Source organism: Periophthalmus magnuspinnatus, chromosome 17, assembly GCF_009829125.3.
Source record: "Periophthalmus magnuspinnatus isolate fPerMag1 chromosome 17, fPerMag1.2.pri, whole genome shotgun sequence".
Taxonomy (NCBI): domain Eukaryota; kingdom Metazoa; phylum Chordata; class Actinopteri; order Gobiiformes; family Gobiidae; genus Periophthalmus; species Periophthalmus magnuspinnatus.
In genome coordinates this window covers 24,197,830-24,213,499 of record NC_047142.1, presented here as the reverse complement: position 1 = coordinate 24,213,499, position 15,670 = coordinate 24,197,830, and the positions used below count along the sequence as shown (strand labels likewise).

Genomic DNA, 15,670 nt, shown 5'->3' with positions numbered 1-15,670 from the left:
GAAACCAATGAAAAGGCGAGTATCATAAAAACTACATGTCCCAGAATGCACTGCGTGCAAAACAAAACCCATACAGTCGCAACCGCATGATGTAGTTATATACTTATTTGAATCAAGATATTGAATGATGTTTGATATGAAAGCGATCCAAATTTAATATTCACGCAATAAAAGTCAGAATATGTTTTTTTAATTTGTAATATTGTGTTAAAATTACTAAATAGTATTAATAATAATAATAAAAAAATGAAATAAATGAATAGGCCACTACATATAATAATAATGCGATCATCACTTCAGTCATTATATGTTTATGCACATCATCTTTCTGTTCATGCTTTATATCGTTACACATAGTCAAACAAGTAAGCAGATGTGTATATTCCATTAGATAAGACTATAGTTTACAGTTTCAAAATGATTAGGAAGTGGTTTACACATTTCTTCAGTAATTCACCATCCACGTGTTGGTGTCCACTTTCCCACAAGTCTATCTTTGCAGTGGACATAGTATATGGGGTGCATTGCTGCTGTTGCACAAGACTGAAAACAAAAAAAAAAATTGAGTTATATTAAAAATGGACATTAATTGTAAAATAATAACATACAGGTTTACTTCTCGGTCACATACATGGTAAGGAATAAGTCTGAGCATTGTGCCCAAAGGATATTTGCTATAGTCCAGTTTTCCAGAGATGGGCTCAACTCGTCCGTGCTCCTGAGTCATGGACAGCAGCCTAAGCATTATTTTACAAAAAGATTCATTTAGATTTTTTGCACAAAGCAACAACAATAAGAGATTAAATATACTTTAAATCTGGATGTCCTTCCACTACAGCATATCCAGATGGAAGTTTTCCTGCTCCGTCAAGGCTGAGAAAAAAATTAAGCTTTACCTTAACAAGGTTATTATTTGACACAGTTATTATACAGACAATTTTAAATATTATTCTGCTGTATTTTAGTAGTATATAGAAAACATTAAATGGACAGGTTACCTCAGTCCTGTCCACCCACAGTCAATGAGGAGCTGGTTTCTGTGAGGACAGTGGCCAATGACTCGTGTCAAAACCCTCACAGCCACATCCTCCAAGCTGCAGGAGCCAATCATAGACTGCTGCACATCTGTAAAACACAAAACAGCTTTCAATTTATCATGATTAAAACTGTGACATTATACTGTAGACATATACATACCATAAAATACGTAATTTCCTGGGTGAACTTCACTGAGCTGGGCCATATCTTTGACTGGATGGCTACAGGAGGGTGTGGAGCCAATACTGGACTTGCACGTGATGCCTACAGCCTTCAGTCTATAAGACACACGGAAAATTTTTTACATATTGATATTACAGTGGTAAAACTACATGCAGTCACAAGTTAGTTATATTAGTTAGCTATATTCTTCGCAATGGCCACTCTCTGCACTAACTTTTCCATAAACTGTAGTGTTAATGTGGAGGTTTCTTGAGCGACGGCCTGTATCTGCTCAACCCCTTTGCAGTTGTAGGTGTTTCCACAGTGAGCGTAGACTCCAGTCAGTTCTGCTCCTTCAGCAGAATGAATGGCCTGAGCCAGAGTAAGAGCCTCGGGCAGTGAGTGCAAAACACCAGCTAAAGTATAAAGCAAACAGAAATCAGACTTGATCAAAATAGCTGATAGCATATAGATAATCTTATAGATAGCACTATGTAACTTTTCTGGTAGAGGGTCAGCCACCTGCATGTGTGCATAGAGATGTTATTGCTTTATTTGTAATGTTCCACAATATAGCACTAAAATCATATATCTTGTATTATTACAGGCATTACTTCATTTAAGTTTAATAGCATCCTGTGAAACATTCTGGACAAAGCAATAATGTCTCTAGGGAGAAAAGCAGATAGCGGACCCTCCACAAGACAAGTTAGAGGAAACTTTTATTAGGGATGCACTGATTCGATATTATCACATATCCTATCAGATATACTGAAAAGTTTGCTAGATCAGATATTGGCTTCCCATTATCCGTCCAGCCAATATCTTGGTTGGACACATGCGTTGATGTAATAAGACTATTTACTGGTGTAGCCTAGAAAGTCTCATGATGTTTACATTTTTATTTAGACTAAATTGTTTTGTAGTTATTTCAGAAATAAATGACAGCTACATACATAGCCTATTTTATGGAAGCCCGTTTCCGCCATGAAAAAAAAAATAAAAGCCCCACAGAAAGTCGAAATTACGAGTTTTAAACTCGTAATTAGGAGTTTAAAACTCGTAATTATGAGTTTAAAACTCGTAATTATGAGTTTAAAACTCGTAATTATGAGTTTAAAACTCGTAATTACGAGTTTAAAACTCGTAATTAGGACTTTTAAAACTACTAATTATGAGTTTAAAACTCGTAATTATGAGTTTTAAAACTACTAATTATGAGTTTAAAACTCGTAATTAGAACTTTTAAAGTCTTAATTGAGCTTGTAGCACACTGCAACTGAGTGTACAGAGCAGAGGAGACAGGAGGAGGACTGTTATGTTTATCACCTACATACTTTTAAAAAATGAATAAATTAAGCTCCAGTAAAGTTTCTGGCGTCTTGAACAAATCAGTGGGCCCTGAGTGCTGTTCTGACCACTCATGAGCTGTGCTCTGTGTCTGTGAGCGCTCGTTTTCCTGGTCTGAGCAGAGTGCCAGCTGGTCACAACCCCGCTGGTTTATTGAGGAAATTATTAAAATACCAAATTCATTTAATCAAAATTGATAAGGTTCACTTTTTGTAAATGTTACATTCCCAAAATTACGAGTTATAAACTCATAATTCATACTTTTAAAAGTCCTAATTACGAGTTTTAAACTCATAATTAGTAGTTTTAAAAGTCCTAATTACGAGTTTTAAACTCATAATTAGTAGTTTTAAAACTCATAATTACGAGTTTTAAACTCATAATTAGTAGTTTTAAAAGTCCTAATTACGAGTTTTAAACTCCTAATTACGAGTTTTAAACTCGTAATTTCGACTTTCTGTGGAGCTTTTATTTTTTTTTTCATGGCGGAAACGGGCTTCCATACTATTTGGATCAGTTCTGGCTTATTAAAGTTTAAAGAAAATAAATTCTATTTTCAGTCTCTGTACTGGTATCGTTGGGACTTAAAGCTATATCGAAATCAGTATTAGACTGAGAAAGCTGGCTCAGTGTATCCCTAACTTTTATTTATTGTAATTGATAGAGACCTCTTCCATTTCCACAGTCAAGCTTCATCCAAACATGCCAGAGCCGCCCATCTCGCAGAGGCCTCTTTTTGAGTTGCTCCAAAGCATCGGGATGATCCAACAAAACCTGGAAGAGATCCAGCCTCTCGGACAATGCTGCACAACGCTCCACCTACAGGCAAATTTGCAGCTGTTTTTACAAGCATTTCAGACATTAAATATGTTCATAACAAAATAAATAAATAAAATAATAACAAGCAATTATAACAAGCAAATACATAATGGAATACATAAAACTGTAAAAAAAAAAATCTAATTTGGGTCTTGCCTTGTCAAAAGGAACAGAATAAGCAAAAAGGATGTCGTCAAATCCATAGTCAGCATAGAAACAGGCCTCTGCCAAAGTGGAAACTACAATACATCTCCGCGATCCACCAGTCATTATATCAGCACACTCACTGCAGGACAGAGCATGTGTAAGTCCTCTTATATATATATATATATATATATATATATATATATATATATATATATATATATATATATATATATATATATATATATATATATATATATATATATATATATATATATATATTTGTGTGTGTGTGTGTGTGTGTGTGTGTGTGTGTGTTCTACATGGTTTTGTGAGTCTTCATGTGTGGTCGAAGTTGTACTCCCAGCTCCTTATAACGTTTGCTCATCCTCTCTGCATTTTTCTTCACTTTGTCGATGTCCACCACCAGAGCAGGAGTGCACAAGGATGAGATGGGGTCCCCCTCCATGATGACAACACACTACACAAACAGGGTGTATAATTACATTAATATGCATGACTTACTGCAGAACAGTGTGGCCATATTAACAGTGCACAACAAAATTAAATGTCAAACCCTATATTAACAGAAAGGAAGAAATAAAAAAAGAAAAATAGCAATGTCTTACAATAAGTACATAAGTGGCATTTGTACTGAATTACAAATCAAACTCATTGAAACTCATTTGAGATTGCCTCATTGCATAAAATAACCTTTGAACTTTGTAACCTATTCACTATAATTATATGAATCATTTCTATTAATAATATATTTTATAGCTAAAGAAAGAAGTTCCAATCGATTTCCAAAATGCACCGTGCACTGATGTAAATGAGCGCAGAACTTACCCTGGCTGTTACCTCTTTTCTTGGGAGTGAAGTTCATAAACTCCTCTTGAGGGTCACATGACGTCTACGGAATCTCATATGGCCAAAACTAATTCTGACGCAGTGTCCAGCAGAGGGAGACAGAACATTAAACATTGCACCCGGCCAAACAACTCAGGAAACATAAAAGACATACTGGGAGGCTGAGGGAAGATAGACTGCTAACTTTATAAACGCCAATTCAATTTTCTTCCCAAACGAAACAACCAACATTTTTTTTAAGTCGTCTGGATAGTTTCCAAAAAAATGTTTCCTGTGAATTTAAACATGTCTGCTCTTGATGGAAGGATATCATGGATCTAAAGATTATCAAATAGGCCCATATCATCTATGGATCTATTAAAATAACATACATACTATTAATATACAGTATATATACCCATCCCAACAAAGACAAGCAATGTTTGGTTCACCAAATTAGATTTTATTTGGATTTGTACATTCTGATTGTACCTTTGATATTTCCTTGTGTTTGTAAATGTTGAAAAAAGTGTGCATGGGTGAAAATGTGAGATGTTTGTGTTTGGGTGTAGGGCGTGCTTGTGCTTGTATCCCTGGGAAAAACATATCTTCATCATAAACATATAAACGACCTATATTAAGAACAGTCACTTTATGGAGTAAACGTTTCAAAACCAGTCACATGGCTTTCTCCTTTTTAGCACCTTTAATGAATATACTGACTTAAATGACAGTGAAAAACCTTATTGGAAACTGAAACTAAATGAAAACAAAATAAAGCCTCAAGTTACACATTCAATAATCAGAATTCTCCTTTAGGACAGTCTTTGGTTATCCATGGGATGAACAGAAAACAACTATGCAGTTTGTGTGTGTCTTTTCATGTACTTGGGACTAGTTGGATTTAAATTACCTTTCAGCAGTAACACAGTGCCTCCCTTCTGGTAAAATCTAAGCTGTGTATTAACACTGCTGCTGGGCCTGTCCTATGGATACTGTGGCGTTAAGCATTACAGGTCCTAGCATATCCACTAGCATATCCAGCGGAAGAAGCGCTCAAAGAATGCTGGTTTGTTCAGCATGGAATAGTCGGATCCTCTGAAAATAGCTGTCATGTCTCCTAGCGCCACCTTCCTCAGCACTTCCTCATCTGTGTCTGTGCCCATGGCGATCACCGTGGGAACGCCCTCTGCCCTCCTCATGGCTGACACACCCTCCTCCAGCTGTTCACTTGAGGTGATGCCATCAGTGATGAAGACAAAGGCCACTTCAGCATTACGCCGAGCCACACGGTCTCGCTGCAACACAAAAGTGAAGTTTTACTGAAAGAATCAGACGAGCTGCTACAAGACAACTACAAGTGACAAACTTTAAATTGTTGTTACCTGTGAGAGGACCAGGTTGTTGACTGCATGGATGATGGCACTGCCTAGAGCAGAGGAGGAGTCCATGTACTTGACAGCAGCCAGTGAATCAGCAATCACAGTGAGGTTGTGTGTAAGAGGAAACTCCACCCTCTGCTCTGTGGGGCTGCCGTACTGCAGCAGAGCCACACGGGCGTTTTTCTCATCTGAAGGACCATTGGCTAAAGTCAGGCGGCGAGCCACGTTCTCGATGAACTCTTTAGCCTGGCGATGGTTCTCCAGCCCCATTCTCTCGGAGCCATCCAACAGGAACACTATATCCACAGGCCTCTGGACACAACTGGCAACAGCCGGCTCTGAACACAACACAAAAGTTCAAATCAGACTTGGTATTCAGCTCGCTGCAGCTTGCACACAGATGTCTGGGATCAAAGACACATTAACCCTCTGGTCTTCAAAACTAGCAAGAGGAGTTCACCTCAATTTTTACACTTTTATTCTCTGCAAAAAAACAAACATAGATACAGAAAGAACAGCTGTCATGCAAATCATGCACCAGTTAAGGCCATTTAAATCAGCACCATTAAAGCTCATGTTTAATTTTATGATAAATAAAACTGTTACAAAAACACACCTTCCTGTTCCATAAGAATCTATATGTGCAAAGGAGCAATGTAAATTATATGAGAATAAAAGATTTATCTAAACAGAGCGATAGTGTTTGCTGAGGAGAGCATCTGCACCAAAGACTTCATTTCAACCTTTAAAAATATAAAGCCCTATAAAGGAGTGATGACCTTCACAGTGCTCTACACTGCAGTTAATGTGTAGCACCACTCAAAAATAAATAGCAATATATTTAGAGAACGTATACTAACTAGCGGGCAATTTTACATCCCCCAAAATACATAACTATTATCCTAGATTTGTTTGAAATTGCATTTCACAAAGCACACTTTTCTTTAGAGGTAATATTCAAGACACTGGCTCTGTCCTGTCCTATACAGTAAATATCACTGAAGCAGCAGCATGCACGTGTTCGCATAAGTTCAGGTGTAAAACACCTTTCAGCTTTTTACACAATGCAAAGACTTGTTAAAAATCTGGAGTCTCTTATAGGTAGCATGGTTAGCAGTTAGCAGAGTCTTATTGCTTTCTCTGGATCGCCCATAATGTCTGCATAGACATATTTGAAGGAGTCGATGAACATCTGTGTCCATTGATGTTTGTCTGCTCCGTGGGCAAGCTTGGCTCTCTGTGCTGCATACGCCATGGTGGCCACACCCACTCCATACTGCTCCTCTTTCAGGCTCCCCAGCAGGCTGGCCACACCCTCCACTGAGGTGGGCACAAAGGAGGGACTGCTATCCACTGCCTGGGGTTTCCAAGGGGGAGGGGCTTCCCATGTTACGCCCCTTCCTGCAAGAAGCAGGTGAATAACATTGTGGGCGTTGTCCCACAGATGCAGCATCATCTCAGACAATTTAGAGGCTGAAGGCAGATTAGGTGCAGCAGGGCAAAAACTCTGGACCATATCTGAACCATTGTAGCCAAGTAATGGTTGGCTATATTTTCTTAGTTAGTGTTACTCTTACCTGATTTACAAGGTAGTTCAGGACACACCACAACGGGATCTGAAACAAACAGAAATGTGATTTTAGACTCTAAGAATGCTACTTTAGAATGTGATGCACTTATTGATGAGTGACTCTACCAGGGCAGAGGACTGTCTCGATCTTGTCGATGAACTCTTCGGCCACAAGGTCAGCAAAACGCCTCATGCCCAGGACCCTGCCATCCCTCTGACAAGCGATACTGTTAAGGATCTCATTCTCTTCAATTTGATCAAACATGTCTCCAATGCCGATAGCGCTCACATCAACACGTGGGTCACTGTCAGAGAAAGAACAGTTGAATTTTTCTTACAACACAAAAGTCTGACATGTTAGGAATAACAGTCACCTGCACAGGTAAGTGAGCAGCGTGTCATTGTCCCTTGGGTCAAAGCGTCCATCTGTGATGACCACCACAGTCACATTGGCTTTGGCTCTGCGGCTGTCCCGGATCAGGTTGTCATAGGCATATTTTAGAGCAGAGGGAGTCCAGGTTCCTCCAGCGATCCACTCCAATCGCTTAACTGCTTCCTGCAACAACAAAAAAAACAGAGAAACATTGTACTGGATTAAATATAAATGTGGCAAATGCCTAAAAACATTAAGTATAACTGTAAAACTGTTACTCTTGTTTCATAAACAATACAACACCCGCCTATTTAATTTAGTAGACATGCACATGCACAAGTCCCTGTTGAACTTTCATCTTAGACTTGGGACTGTCACAAGACGTAAACAGAATTTTTGTGTCCTTGTAATTCCATTGCCTTCCTTTATTCTTAAAATATAATTAAGTGGATAAGGCAGAAGAAAATGGATGTATGGATAAATGTGATAGAAAATGAGCCAAAAGTTAAAGAGAGTGTTGAAATCACACACCAGATTTAACTAATTAAAAACCTCTGGATAAATTAGAGAGGAAATAACTGTCTGAGTGAGGTCTGAAGAAGAGAGTTCAAAACCCTTTCATGTGTTTGTGTGGGAGACCTTAAAAGTCGACAGTGAATCAATCTTGGGGTCGTCAAGACGGATTGCCTGGAAGGTCCCACTGTGACTGTACTGAACAACTCCCACTCGTGTGCCTGCAAGCAATGTTCATATCATTCATTTGTGCTTCGTTCATAGTTCTGAGATGGGCTAAATAAGGTCACAGTGATGTACCTGACTCAGCGTCGGGATCTGTGGCCAGAGACCCAAGTCTATTTATGGTGTTGATGACAAAGTTTTTCTCCAAAGTGAAATTGGTAAGTCCCACTGACTCTGAGCTATCAATCACAAACACAATGTCCAATGCTCCACATCGTTTCTCACAGTCTGAAAACAAATGTAAACAACAAATAAATAATAGATCATCAGTTCAAACCCATGTGAAGTTTCTGAAGTCCCTAAACTCACCACAGCAGCCACATGTCTCCCGGATGTAGTTCATCACGTCACATTCCTGATAAACAAACAAACCTTAATATCCGCCAGGACTTGTCTTTCTAATAATATGCCATGTAATGTTCTTACTGTGAGACCAGGATCTCCCTCAGGGCCAGGATCCCCCTAAAGTGGGACAGATTCATGTTTTACTTCTCAAAGAGGTCCTATGTTATGTGATTATGTGTATATGTATCATGACATTACTTACATCACGGCCCCTCTCTCCCCGTGGACCTCTTGGACCAGGTTCACCGCTAGGTCCTGGCTCGCCCTAAGAGTTAATGACATACAATAAAAAAACTGTTGATTATTTTGGCATGAAGCTTTATAGACAGATACTCACTGCTTCTCCTGGAATCCCCTTGTCGCCTGGTCCACCCTTCTGCCCACAGTCTCCTCTGCTTCCACGGGGTCCTCGGTTTCCCTTCTCACCTTTTTCTCCCTAAAATCATATTACCGTTAGTTTTGTATTAGTATAATGGCCAAATAATGTGCAGTGTTTCTTACTGATGGCCCTCGTGATCCAGGGAAGCTAAAACCAGGTCTTCCAGCATCTCCCTAGATGAGATTACATTCAAAGTTAGAATAACACTTATAATGAGGAGTATTTTAAGAATAAAGATACATTTACTTTTGGTCCTGCAAGGCCAGGTTCGCCTCTTGGTCCAGCATCACCAGGATCGCCTCTGGTTCCCTGCAGCACAAATTAAATGGTCAAAAATCAAGGTAATTACTATAAATATATTTCCAATTAAGCTTGATCATGTGACTTACATTGCGTCCAGCTTCTCCAGCGGGCCCTGGTGGTCCTCTAGGTCCAGGCAAACCTGAGTCTCCCTATGCAGTGGAAAAAAGGGCAAAGAGAAAAGGGTTTTAACTAGAAAATTGGTCAAGGTTCTCAATGAATTTTGCATTCTTTAGAATAATGTCAAGGAAGCACAGATACAGTTGAGCAAGTTAGTTAAAAAGACATTCTCACCTTCCCTCCTTTGCTTCCAGATTCACCAGGGAGTCCTCTCAAACCCTCTGGTCCCATTTCACCCTGACACAGTGATCACAGCACAGGTTATGGTTGGAAAGATGTCAATATACAAAACAAGAATAAATCTTTGTGACAGAACACACCTTTTCACCTGGAGTTCCTGCTGTCCCCTGAGCACCTTTTGGCCCATAGTCTCCTCTTCTTCCCTACAAAGAGAAAGCTAAAGTTAGACAATGGACAAATTGGTGCTTAAATTATATAAAAAGATTTTATGCATAAAATAAATGTCTTACTGGCTCTCCTCGGGGCCCCGGTTGTCCAGGAGTCCCCTAAAAGAAAACTCAGTTCAGCCACAATCACATGATAATTGCATATGTTTGTGTGTTTATGTGTGTGTGTGTGTGTGTGTGTGTGCGTTTGTGTCACTATAAGCTACACTTTAGCTTACAAGGTTTCCTTTTTGTCCAGGGGGGCCGGGTGACCCAGGATTTCCCCTCTCGCCCTTTGAAAAGCAGATATTTATAATTAATTTCAGCTCTTTACAATCAATGCTCTATTTTTTATATAAATGAATATATATTTTACCTTTGGTCCAGGATCTCCAACAACTCCAGGTGGGCCAGATCTCCCAGGGCGACCAGCATCTCCCTAAAGAAAAAACAAAATTAATTTAATTTCGAAAAAGTAGATATAAAATGGGACATTGTGGTACAACTTTACACACCTTCTCTCCTTCAGTTCCTGGAAGACCCCGCTCACCCACGTCTCCGGGATGACCATCAGAACCCTAAAAATAAAACACATGAATCACAGTACTTTCACATGAGAAGAACAGTGACGACAGTAATGATGACAGTAAGGCCTTACTCTGTCGCCTGGGTCTCCTTTGCAGCCAGGTGCACCAATGCGTCCGATTTTACCCTAAAACAAAAAAGCACAGTTAAGTATTATACATTTAGCCACTCATCTTGCATATTTAAAAGTTAGATTCAATTTGAATTCAGAGTACATTATTTTGCCAATTACCTTTTGTCCGTCTCTTCCGTCACGCCCTGGAATACCACCGGCGCCCTGAAGTTAGAATACACATAAGATATAAATATCATATTTGTAATAACTTAGTATATCAAATCTAATATTTAATAAGAAACTGTTGATCACCTTCTTCCCCTGAGCTCCCATCTCTCCCTGTAAAAGGTAGGGAATCATGTTATTCAAAATGTCAGCGATCACAATGATAATTTGATTGATTGTTCACAAATATAAATATGGCAAACCTTATCGCCTTTTAGACCAGGCTCTCCCTAAATGAAGGAGACAAAACAGAAATAAGTTGCAGTATTTTCAATAGTTTATAGTTGTCATATTAGATATATTAGACATATAGATAGGGGTCTTACTTTGATACCGGGCTGACCAATGGGACCCTCAATACCGGGGTCTCCTGGGCGACCCCTTTCTCCCTTCAGCCCTGGTTCTCCGTTGTCTCCTTTTGCTCCCTGTGTAAAAACAAATATATTTTTGTTAGTTAAAAGTCATTGCTTTCGAAATGTTTAATAATTTCAATGTAAAATACTCACTTTCTGTCCTCTGTGGCCTTTTGGACCAGGAGGCCCACGTGTCTCCAGACATGACACACTGTAGCACTATGTTGTGAGGTGCAAAGCAACAGTAAATATAGTTAGTGATGGTTGTTTGATATGGTTAGTTTTTACCATTAATGATCTGAGGTCTTACCTCAACATAGGCCAAATGTTTCTATGTAAACATAAAGCAGAAATTGTGTTAGAGAGAATTATTATTATATTTATTTCTGTTTTTATATCCATGCAGTACCATAGTTTTGATAATGCGGTCCATGGTTTCGGTGTGAATGATCGCCCTCCCCTGACTCAAATCCACAGCCATGAAATCTCTCCTGTAAACCGCTGCCGGGGAGTTGGCGATCTCCTTCAGCCCATTCTCGTCCACGTTCTTTGAAGCTGCCACAACAAAGATGCGGATGCCTTCGTCACGAGCTTTCTCTGCTGCCACTTTGATGCCTCCACATGGGTTTCCTGTCACGTGTCCGTCGGTGATGACTACAGCGAAGCGCAGAGATTTAGGGTATGTGGGTGAGCGCACCATCTCCTGGGTCATGTTGGCGATGGCGCAGTCGATGTAGGTGCCCTTTCCCAGGTAGCGGATCTTTGAGACCCCCTTTTGACAGAAGAAAAGACATCACCAATTAACAAGCTATATAGCTAGCAACTATGCTCAAACAGTGTAGATTTCTTGTTAGTGTGGTGTTTTAACAGCATACTATTCCTTTTGTCATTTTAGTGCAAACTAATTTCATACATATACACACACACACACAAACTATGGCGAATAAATTTGTTTGACTCACAGCAATGAACTCGCTCTTGGAGGCCATGCGACTGAACACTTCCTGTCTCTGCGAGAAGTGAAGTCCTCCGAGGTTCCAATTGATTCTCACCACTCCTTTGAACTCATGGTCCTCCAAACGCTGTGCAAACTGCTCTGTGAATGACTGCAGACACAAACAGGACAGATTAATACAATAACAATATAAGGTCAACCTGGGACACTGTATGGAGACAGGGGGGTACCTTAATACTCTCCACCAGTGATCCGGGGGGTGGCTCCTGTAGGGCGATGGTCTCGGATGTATCAATCGTAAAGTAAACATCAATGGGACATTCATTTTTTTCTGCGTGATATACATACAAACAATCATTTATCTGATGAAAATGCTTTCTGTAAAGTTGACTGTGACTAATATGCAGGCTACTCACTGGTACACTCTGGAGCCTGGCCGTGCGTCAAAGCTCCAAAGAGCAGACAGAGCACGATGACCTCTAAGCCCATCATCTTCTCCTGAAAGACACGGACACAGTTGAGATTCATCACAACAGGCTGTTGGGGACGATGAGCAGGTGGGCACTGATTGGAACAAATGATGATGTGGCTATTATATTGTGCTTATGTGAAGTTTAATGATCAATCTAACTAATAATTTAAAATTTGTGGATTTTGTTTTGGTTATTTAATGAAAATAGCTTATAATCACACAACTGCATCCTGGCCAGCTGTCCCCATGGAACAAGTGACAGATGAAAAAGCTGATAACTGGCCTTAGAAGAAATATCCTTTTTTATTTTGTATTTTTTTGTAATATTATACATAACAATAGGAAGTAAACACTTTAGTTTGCATGGAATAGACTAGGCCTGTCATGTTGGGACGCTGAGTCAGACAGGTTGGCTAAATAACAGAAAAGGGTAAAGGTTAACTAGTTATGAGCCATCATCACAAGTTATAGCCTATTGCTCCGTTTGCATATCTTTTCAAAAACTCACATTAAACTAACATTAAGGGATTACACGGTGTGGCTGGCAGATTGTTTACACTGAGAGGCAGCAGAGAGCAACAGGTAAAGTGTCATGGGACGAAGCTCTGCTGCCCCCTAGTGAGCGCTGTTTTTCAAGGCGCTAGTTTTGCCAGAAGACATACACCTCAGTGTGGTTAGATTTTGATTCTTACTTGAGCCACATATTTAAATTGATGTTCTTGGTTATTGTTCAATGCTTTCTTTAGGCCTATATGTTTCTATTGCCTAATTACGTTTACGGCGAACATGCTGATGAATTCACTAGGCCTAAACGAAGAAAATAGTCTACTGTAGGCTGAAGCTAATAATTGAGCTATTTTAGCTTAAATCAAACCACTGTTATAACTCCAAGTGTAAGGAGTAGCCTATAGGTCCGAACATGATGTCCTCACTGGCTACGATTATCTCCAGCACCATACAGTGTTTATAGCCTTTAAAGCCACTTTAGTGAGCCGTTTTGTCAAAATTGAATATATGCGATAAATTATGTGACTAAATCTATATTTTCAGGGTGGTCTGTCTCCCTCTAGCAGGCGGCGCGCTGCTGCGTGGAGCTGTGCAGATGTGTGATCGGACCAAAGGAGCAGGAGCAGTGTTCTCCAGGGTAATCACAGAGCAGGTAAGTTCTACATGGCACACTGACATCTTATCTTATTTTGGTAAAAATAAATAAAAATAATAAAACGCGGCAGAAGTATTGAAATATCCAGCACAACTCTCAAAATTGCGCACAACAGACATATTTTCCTTATTTTCCGTATAAATATGTTTAGCTCAAAACAGTCAAGGGAGTTTAATAACGCGTCCAAAAAGCTACACCAGACAAAGATTTATGTAAAAGTATGAACAGGGAAACACTGCACGTTGCTGTGCGTTAAAGTGCTGCTTACCTAAACTCTTTCCAACAAGTTTTATCCTTGGTGCGCAACTGGTCCTCCGTAGTCTACCTCCGCATTTCAAGAAGGGAAAAAGCACAAAAAACAAAGGGGGGAACGGGGCAAAGAAAACAAGAATTGAACCGCTGGATGTGCGCTTAGTTCCCGCAGAAGAGCCGTCCGCTCGCCCTGCCGTCCCGGTCCAGCCCAAGCAAAAGGTTCAGATCCCTCCTCCCGCACGCGCACCATGCGCTACAGTCCCCAGCATGCCCACGTGGGGGCGCCGTGGCTCTGCAACAACAGGTGCGTGCACGCGTTTACCTCTCCCACACACGCGCACAGTAAAGGAAGATGTGACTGCAGAAGGAGATGAGAACCACCACCCCGTCACCTGAACCAGCCCCTGACATAAGACCCACTTTAAATTCATTTGGGAAAACCACAGGTCCTTTGTAACACCCTTTACCGTCACTCAACAGGGCATGTCGGAAGTGGATGAATTTGCCATATGGAAGAGGTCAGGGATTTGTTTTTTGTACCAGGCAACAGTGTTAAAGGGTATTCTGCAGGTAATCTGTCTCACCCACATAAAAGGGATTTAAGAATGTAATCTCAATAACACCAAATTTAAGTTCACTAAGGCTAAATTAAACCTGACTAATAGTGGCCCTGCTGTGGTCCTGTAAAAAGCAGAATATTTAAGACTCAACTTAGGTCAGGAAAAGTCAAAATCAGGTATAAACTTTAGACTTATAATTCTATACCTAAATAATCTGGAAATGCTCACTCATGTTTGGCCCTTTGCCACAACCTTGGATAAATCACAAAGAAACCCCCACTCGAGTCACATAAATGCACGGACCTCATAATTTCTGTTCCTGGTCTGGTTGCAATTAGTAGGCCTATGAGACAAGTTTACAATGAGTGTAAACAGTGTCAAACTGTCCATGCGTCTGTTCTCCTTGCTTGTTTAGTTGTAGTTTCCTCATTGTCGCATAGTGGGAGGTCTCTGCATAGACAACCATTTACATATAATTTAAAGCATATTCAGAAGTGTTGTTGGGTTGTAATGGGACACATGACATATCAAACTGTCCAATCCTGTATCAAGTGCAAACACAGAGGCAGTGGAGCATTTCGATTGATGACTTTTCCAGGATTCTTGACAAGACCAGCTGAGCTCACATCTGCTACATGATTGCCATTAGACCAAGGACATAATGAAGCTATTTGGAGAAATTATAAATGTGCACAGACAACAAAGCAAATCCAGATCAAAACAGATTACCTGCAATTAAACAACAACAAATGAAGTCATTGTTTTTAGCCATTATTTTGGATAAAGACAAGAGGCCCGAGGCAGTTTCATATTGTAGGAAATTTTAAACTTTTTTTTTCTTTTCAGCACTGTACCCTGTAACCATGGGCCTTAAGTGGAATAAACCTGGGCAGTGGTCAGTTTGTTGCAGTGCAGATGTAATGACAAAATGAGATGTGAATCATTATTAATTTACTATGGAAAAATCTGAATTGGAGTCCCAAGTTCAGTTATACAGAAAACTGTCTGCATGGAGATCTTATTACTTTGCCTAGAATGTTCCACCGGCATTAAGCTTATCTATCTCCATGGAGACAAGCAGCTGACAACATCAAGC

The 15,670-nt window shown here is 39.9% G+C and overlaps 2 protein-coding genes across 4 annotated transcripts; both read right to left on the bottom strand.

The window, feature by feature from the left end:
* Positions 1 to 278: 278 nt before the first annotated feature.
* Positions 279 to 4,465, bottom strand: zgc:162816 (uncharacterized protein LOC571260 homolog). Of its 2 annotated transcripts, none has more exons than XM_055228358.1 (10): positions 4,375 to 4,465; positions 3,837 to 3,994; positions 3,526 to 3,655; positions 3,219 to 3,369; positions 1,436 to 1,616; positions 1,198 to 1,316; positions 999 to 1,125; positions 811 to 873; positions 632 to 737; positions 279 to 543 (listed from the first exon to the last, which is right to left on the bottom strand). In XM_055228358.1, the coding sequence occupies exons 2-10, from the start codon at positions 3,980 to 3,982 to the stop codon at positions 454 to 456; spliced, it is 1,113 nt and encodes a 370-aa protein (XP_055084333.1). In that variant the 5' UTR covers positions 3,983 to 3,994; positions 4,375 to 4,465; the 3' UTR covers positions 279 to 453. The 2 variants fall into 2 exon arrangements, with proteins under 2 accessions (XP_055084333.1, XP_033837750.1); XM_033981859.2 differs by having other exon boundaries at positions 4,363 to 4,441.
* Positions 4,466 to 4,804: 339 nt separating this feature from the next.
* col6a2 (collagen, type VI, alpha 2) lies at positions 4,805 to 14,247 on the bottom strand. 2 transcript variants are annotated; one of them, XM_033981866.2, is made up of 32 exons: positions 14,031 to 14,244; positions 12,545 to 12,626; positions 12,359 to 12,459; positions 12,136 to 12,279; positions 11,583 to 11,945; positions 11,484 to 11,504; positions 11,327 to 11,392; positions 11,147 to 11,245; positions 11,024 to 11,050; positions 10,908 to 10,934; positions 10,773 to 10,817; positions 10,614 to 10,667; positions 10,471 to 10,533; positions 10,332 to 10,394; positions 10,195 to 10,248; positions 10,040 to 10,075; positions 9,890 to 9,952; positions 9,744 to 9,806; positions 9,539 to 9,601; positions 9,396 to 9,458; positions 9,272 to 9,322; positions 9,108 to 9,206; positions 8,973 to 9,035; positions 8,852 to 8,887; positions 8,735 to 8,780; positions 8,501 to 8,653; positions 8,327 to 8,421; positions 7,689 to 7,870; positions 7,441 to 7,619; positions 7,322 to 7,360; positions 5,748 to 6,082; positions 4,805 to 5,660 (listed from the first exon to the last, which is right to left on the bottom strand). In XM_033981866.2, exons 2-32 carry the CDS (start codon positions 12,618 to 12,620, stop codon positions 5,394 to 5,396), a joined length of 3,036 nt encoding a protein of 1,011 aa, XP_033837757.1. In that variant the 5' UTR covers positions 12,621 to 12,626; positions 14,031 to 14,244; the 3' UTR covers positions 4,805 to 5,393. The 2 variants fall into 2 exon arrangements, with proteins under 2 accessions (XP_033837757.1, XP_055084330.1); XM_055228355.1 differs by lacking the exons at positions 4,805 to 5,660; positions 5,748 to 6,082 and adding an exon at positions 6,199 to 7,145 and having other exon boundaries at positions 14,031 to 14,247.
* Positions 14,248 to 15,670: the final 1,423 nt, after the last annotated feature.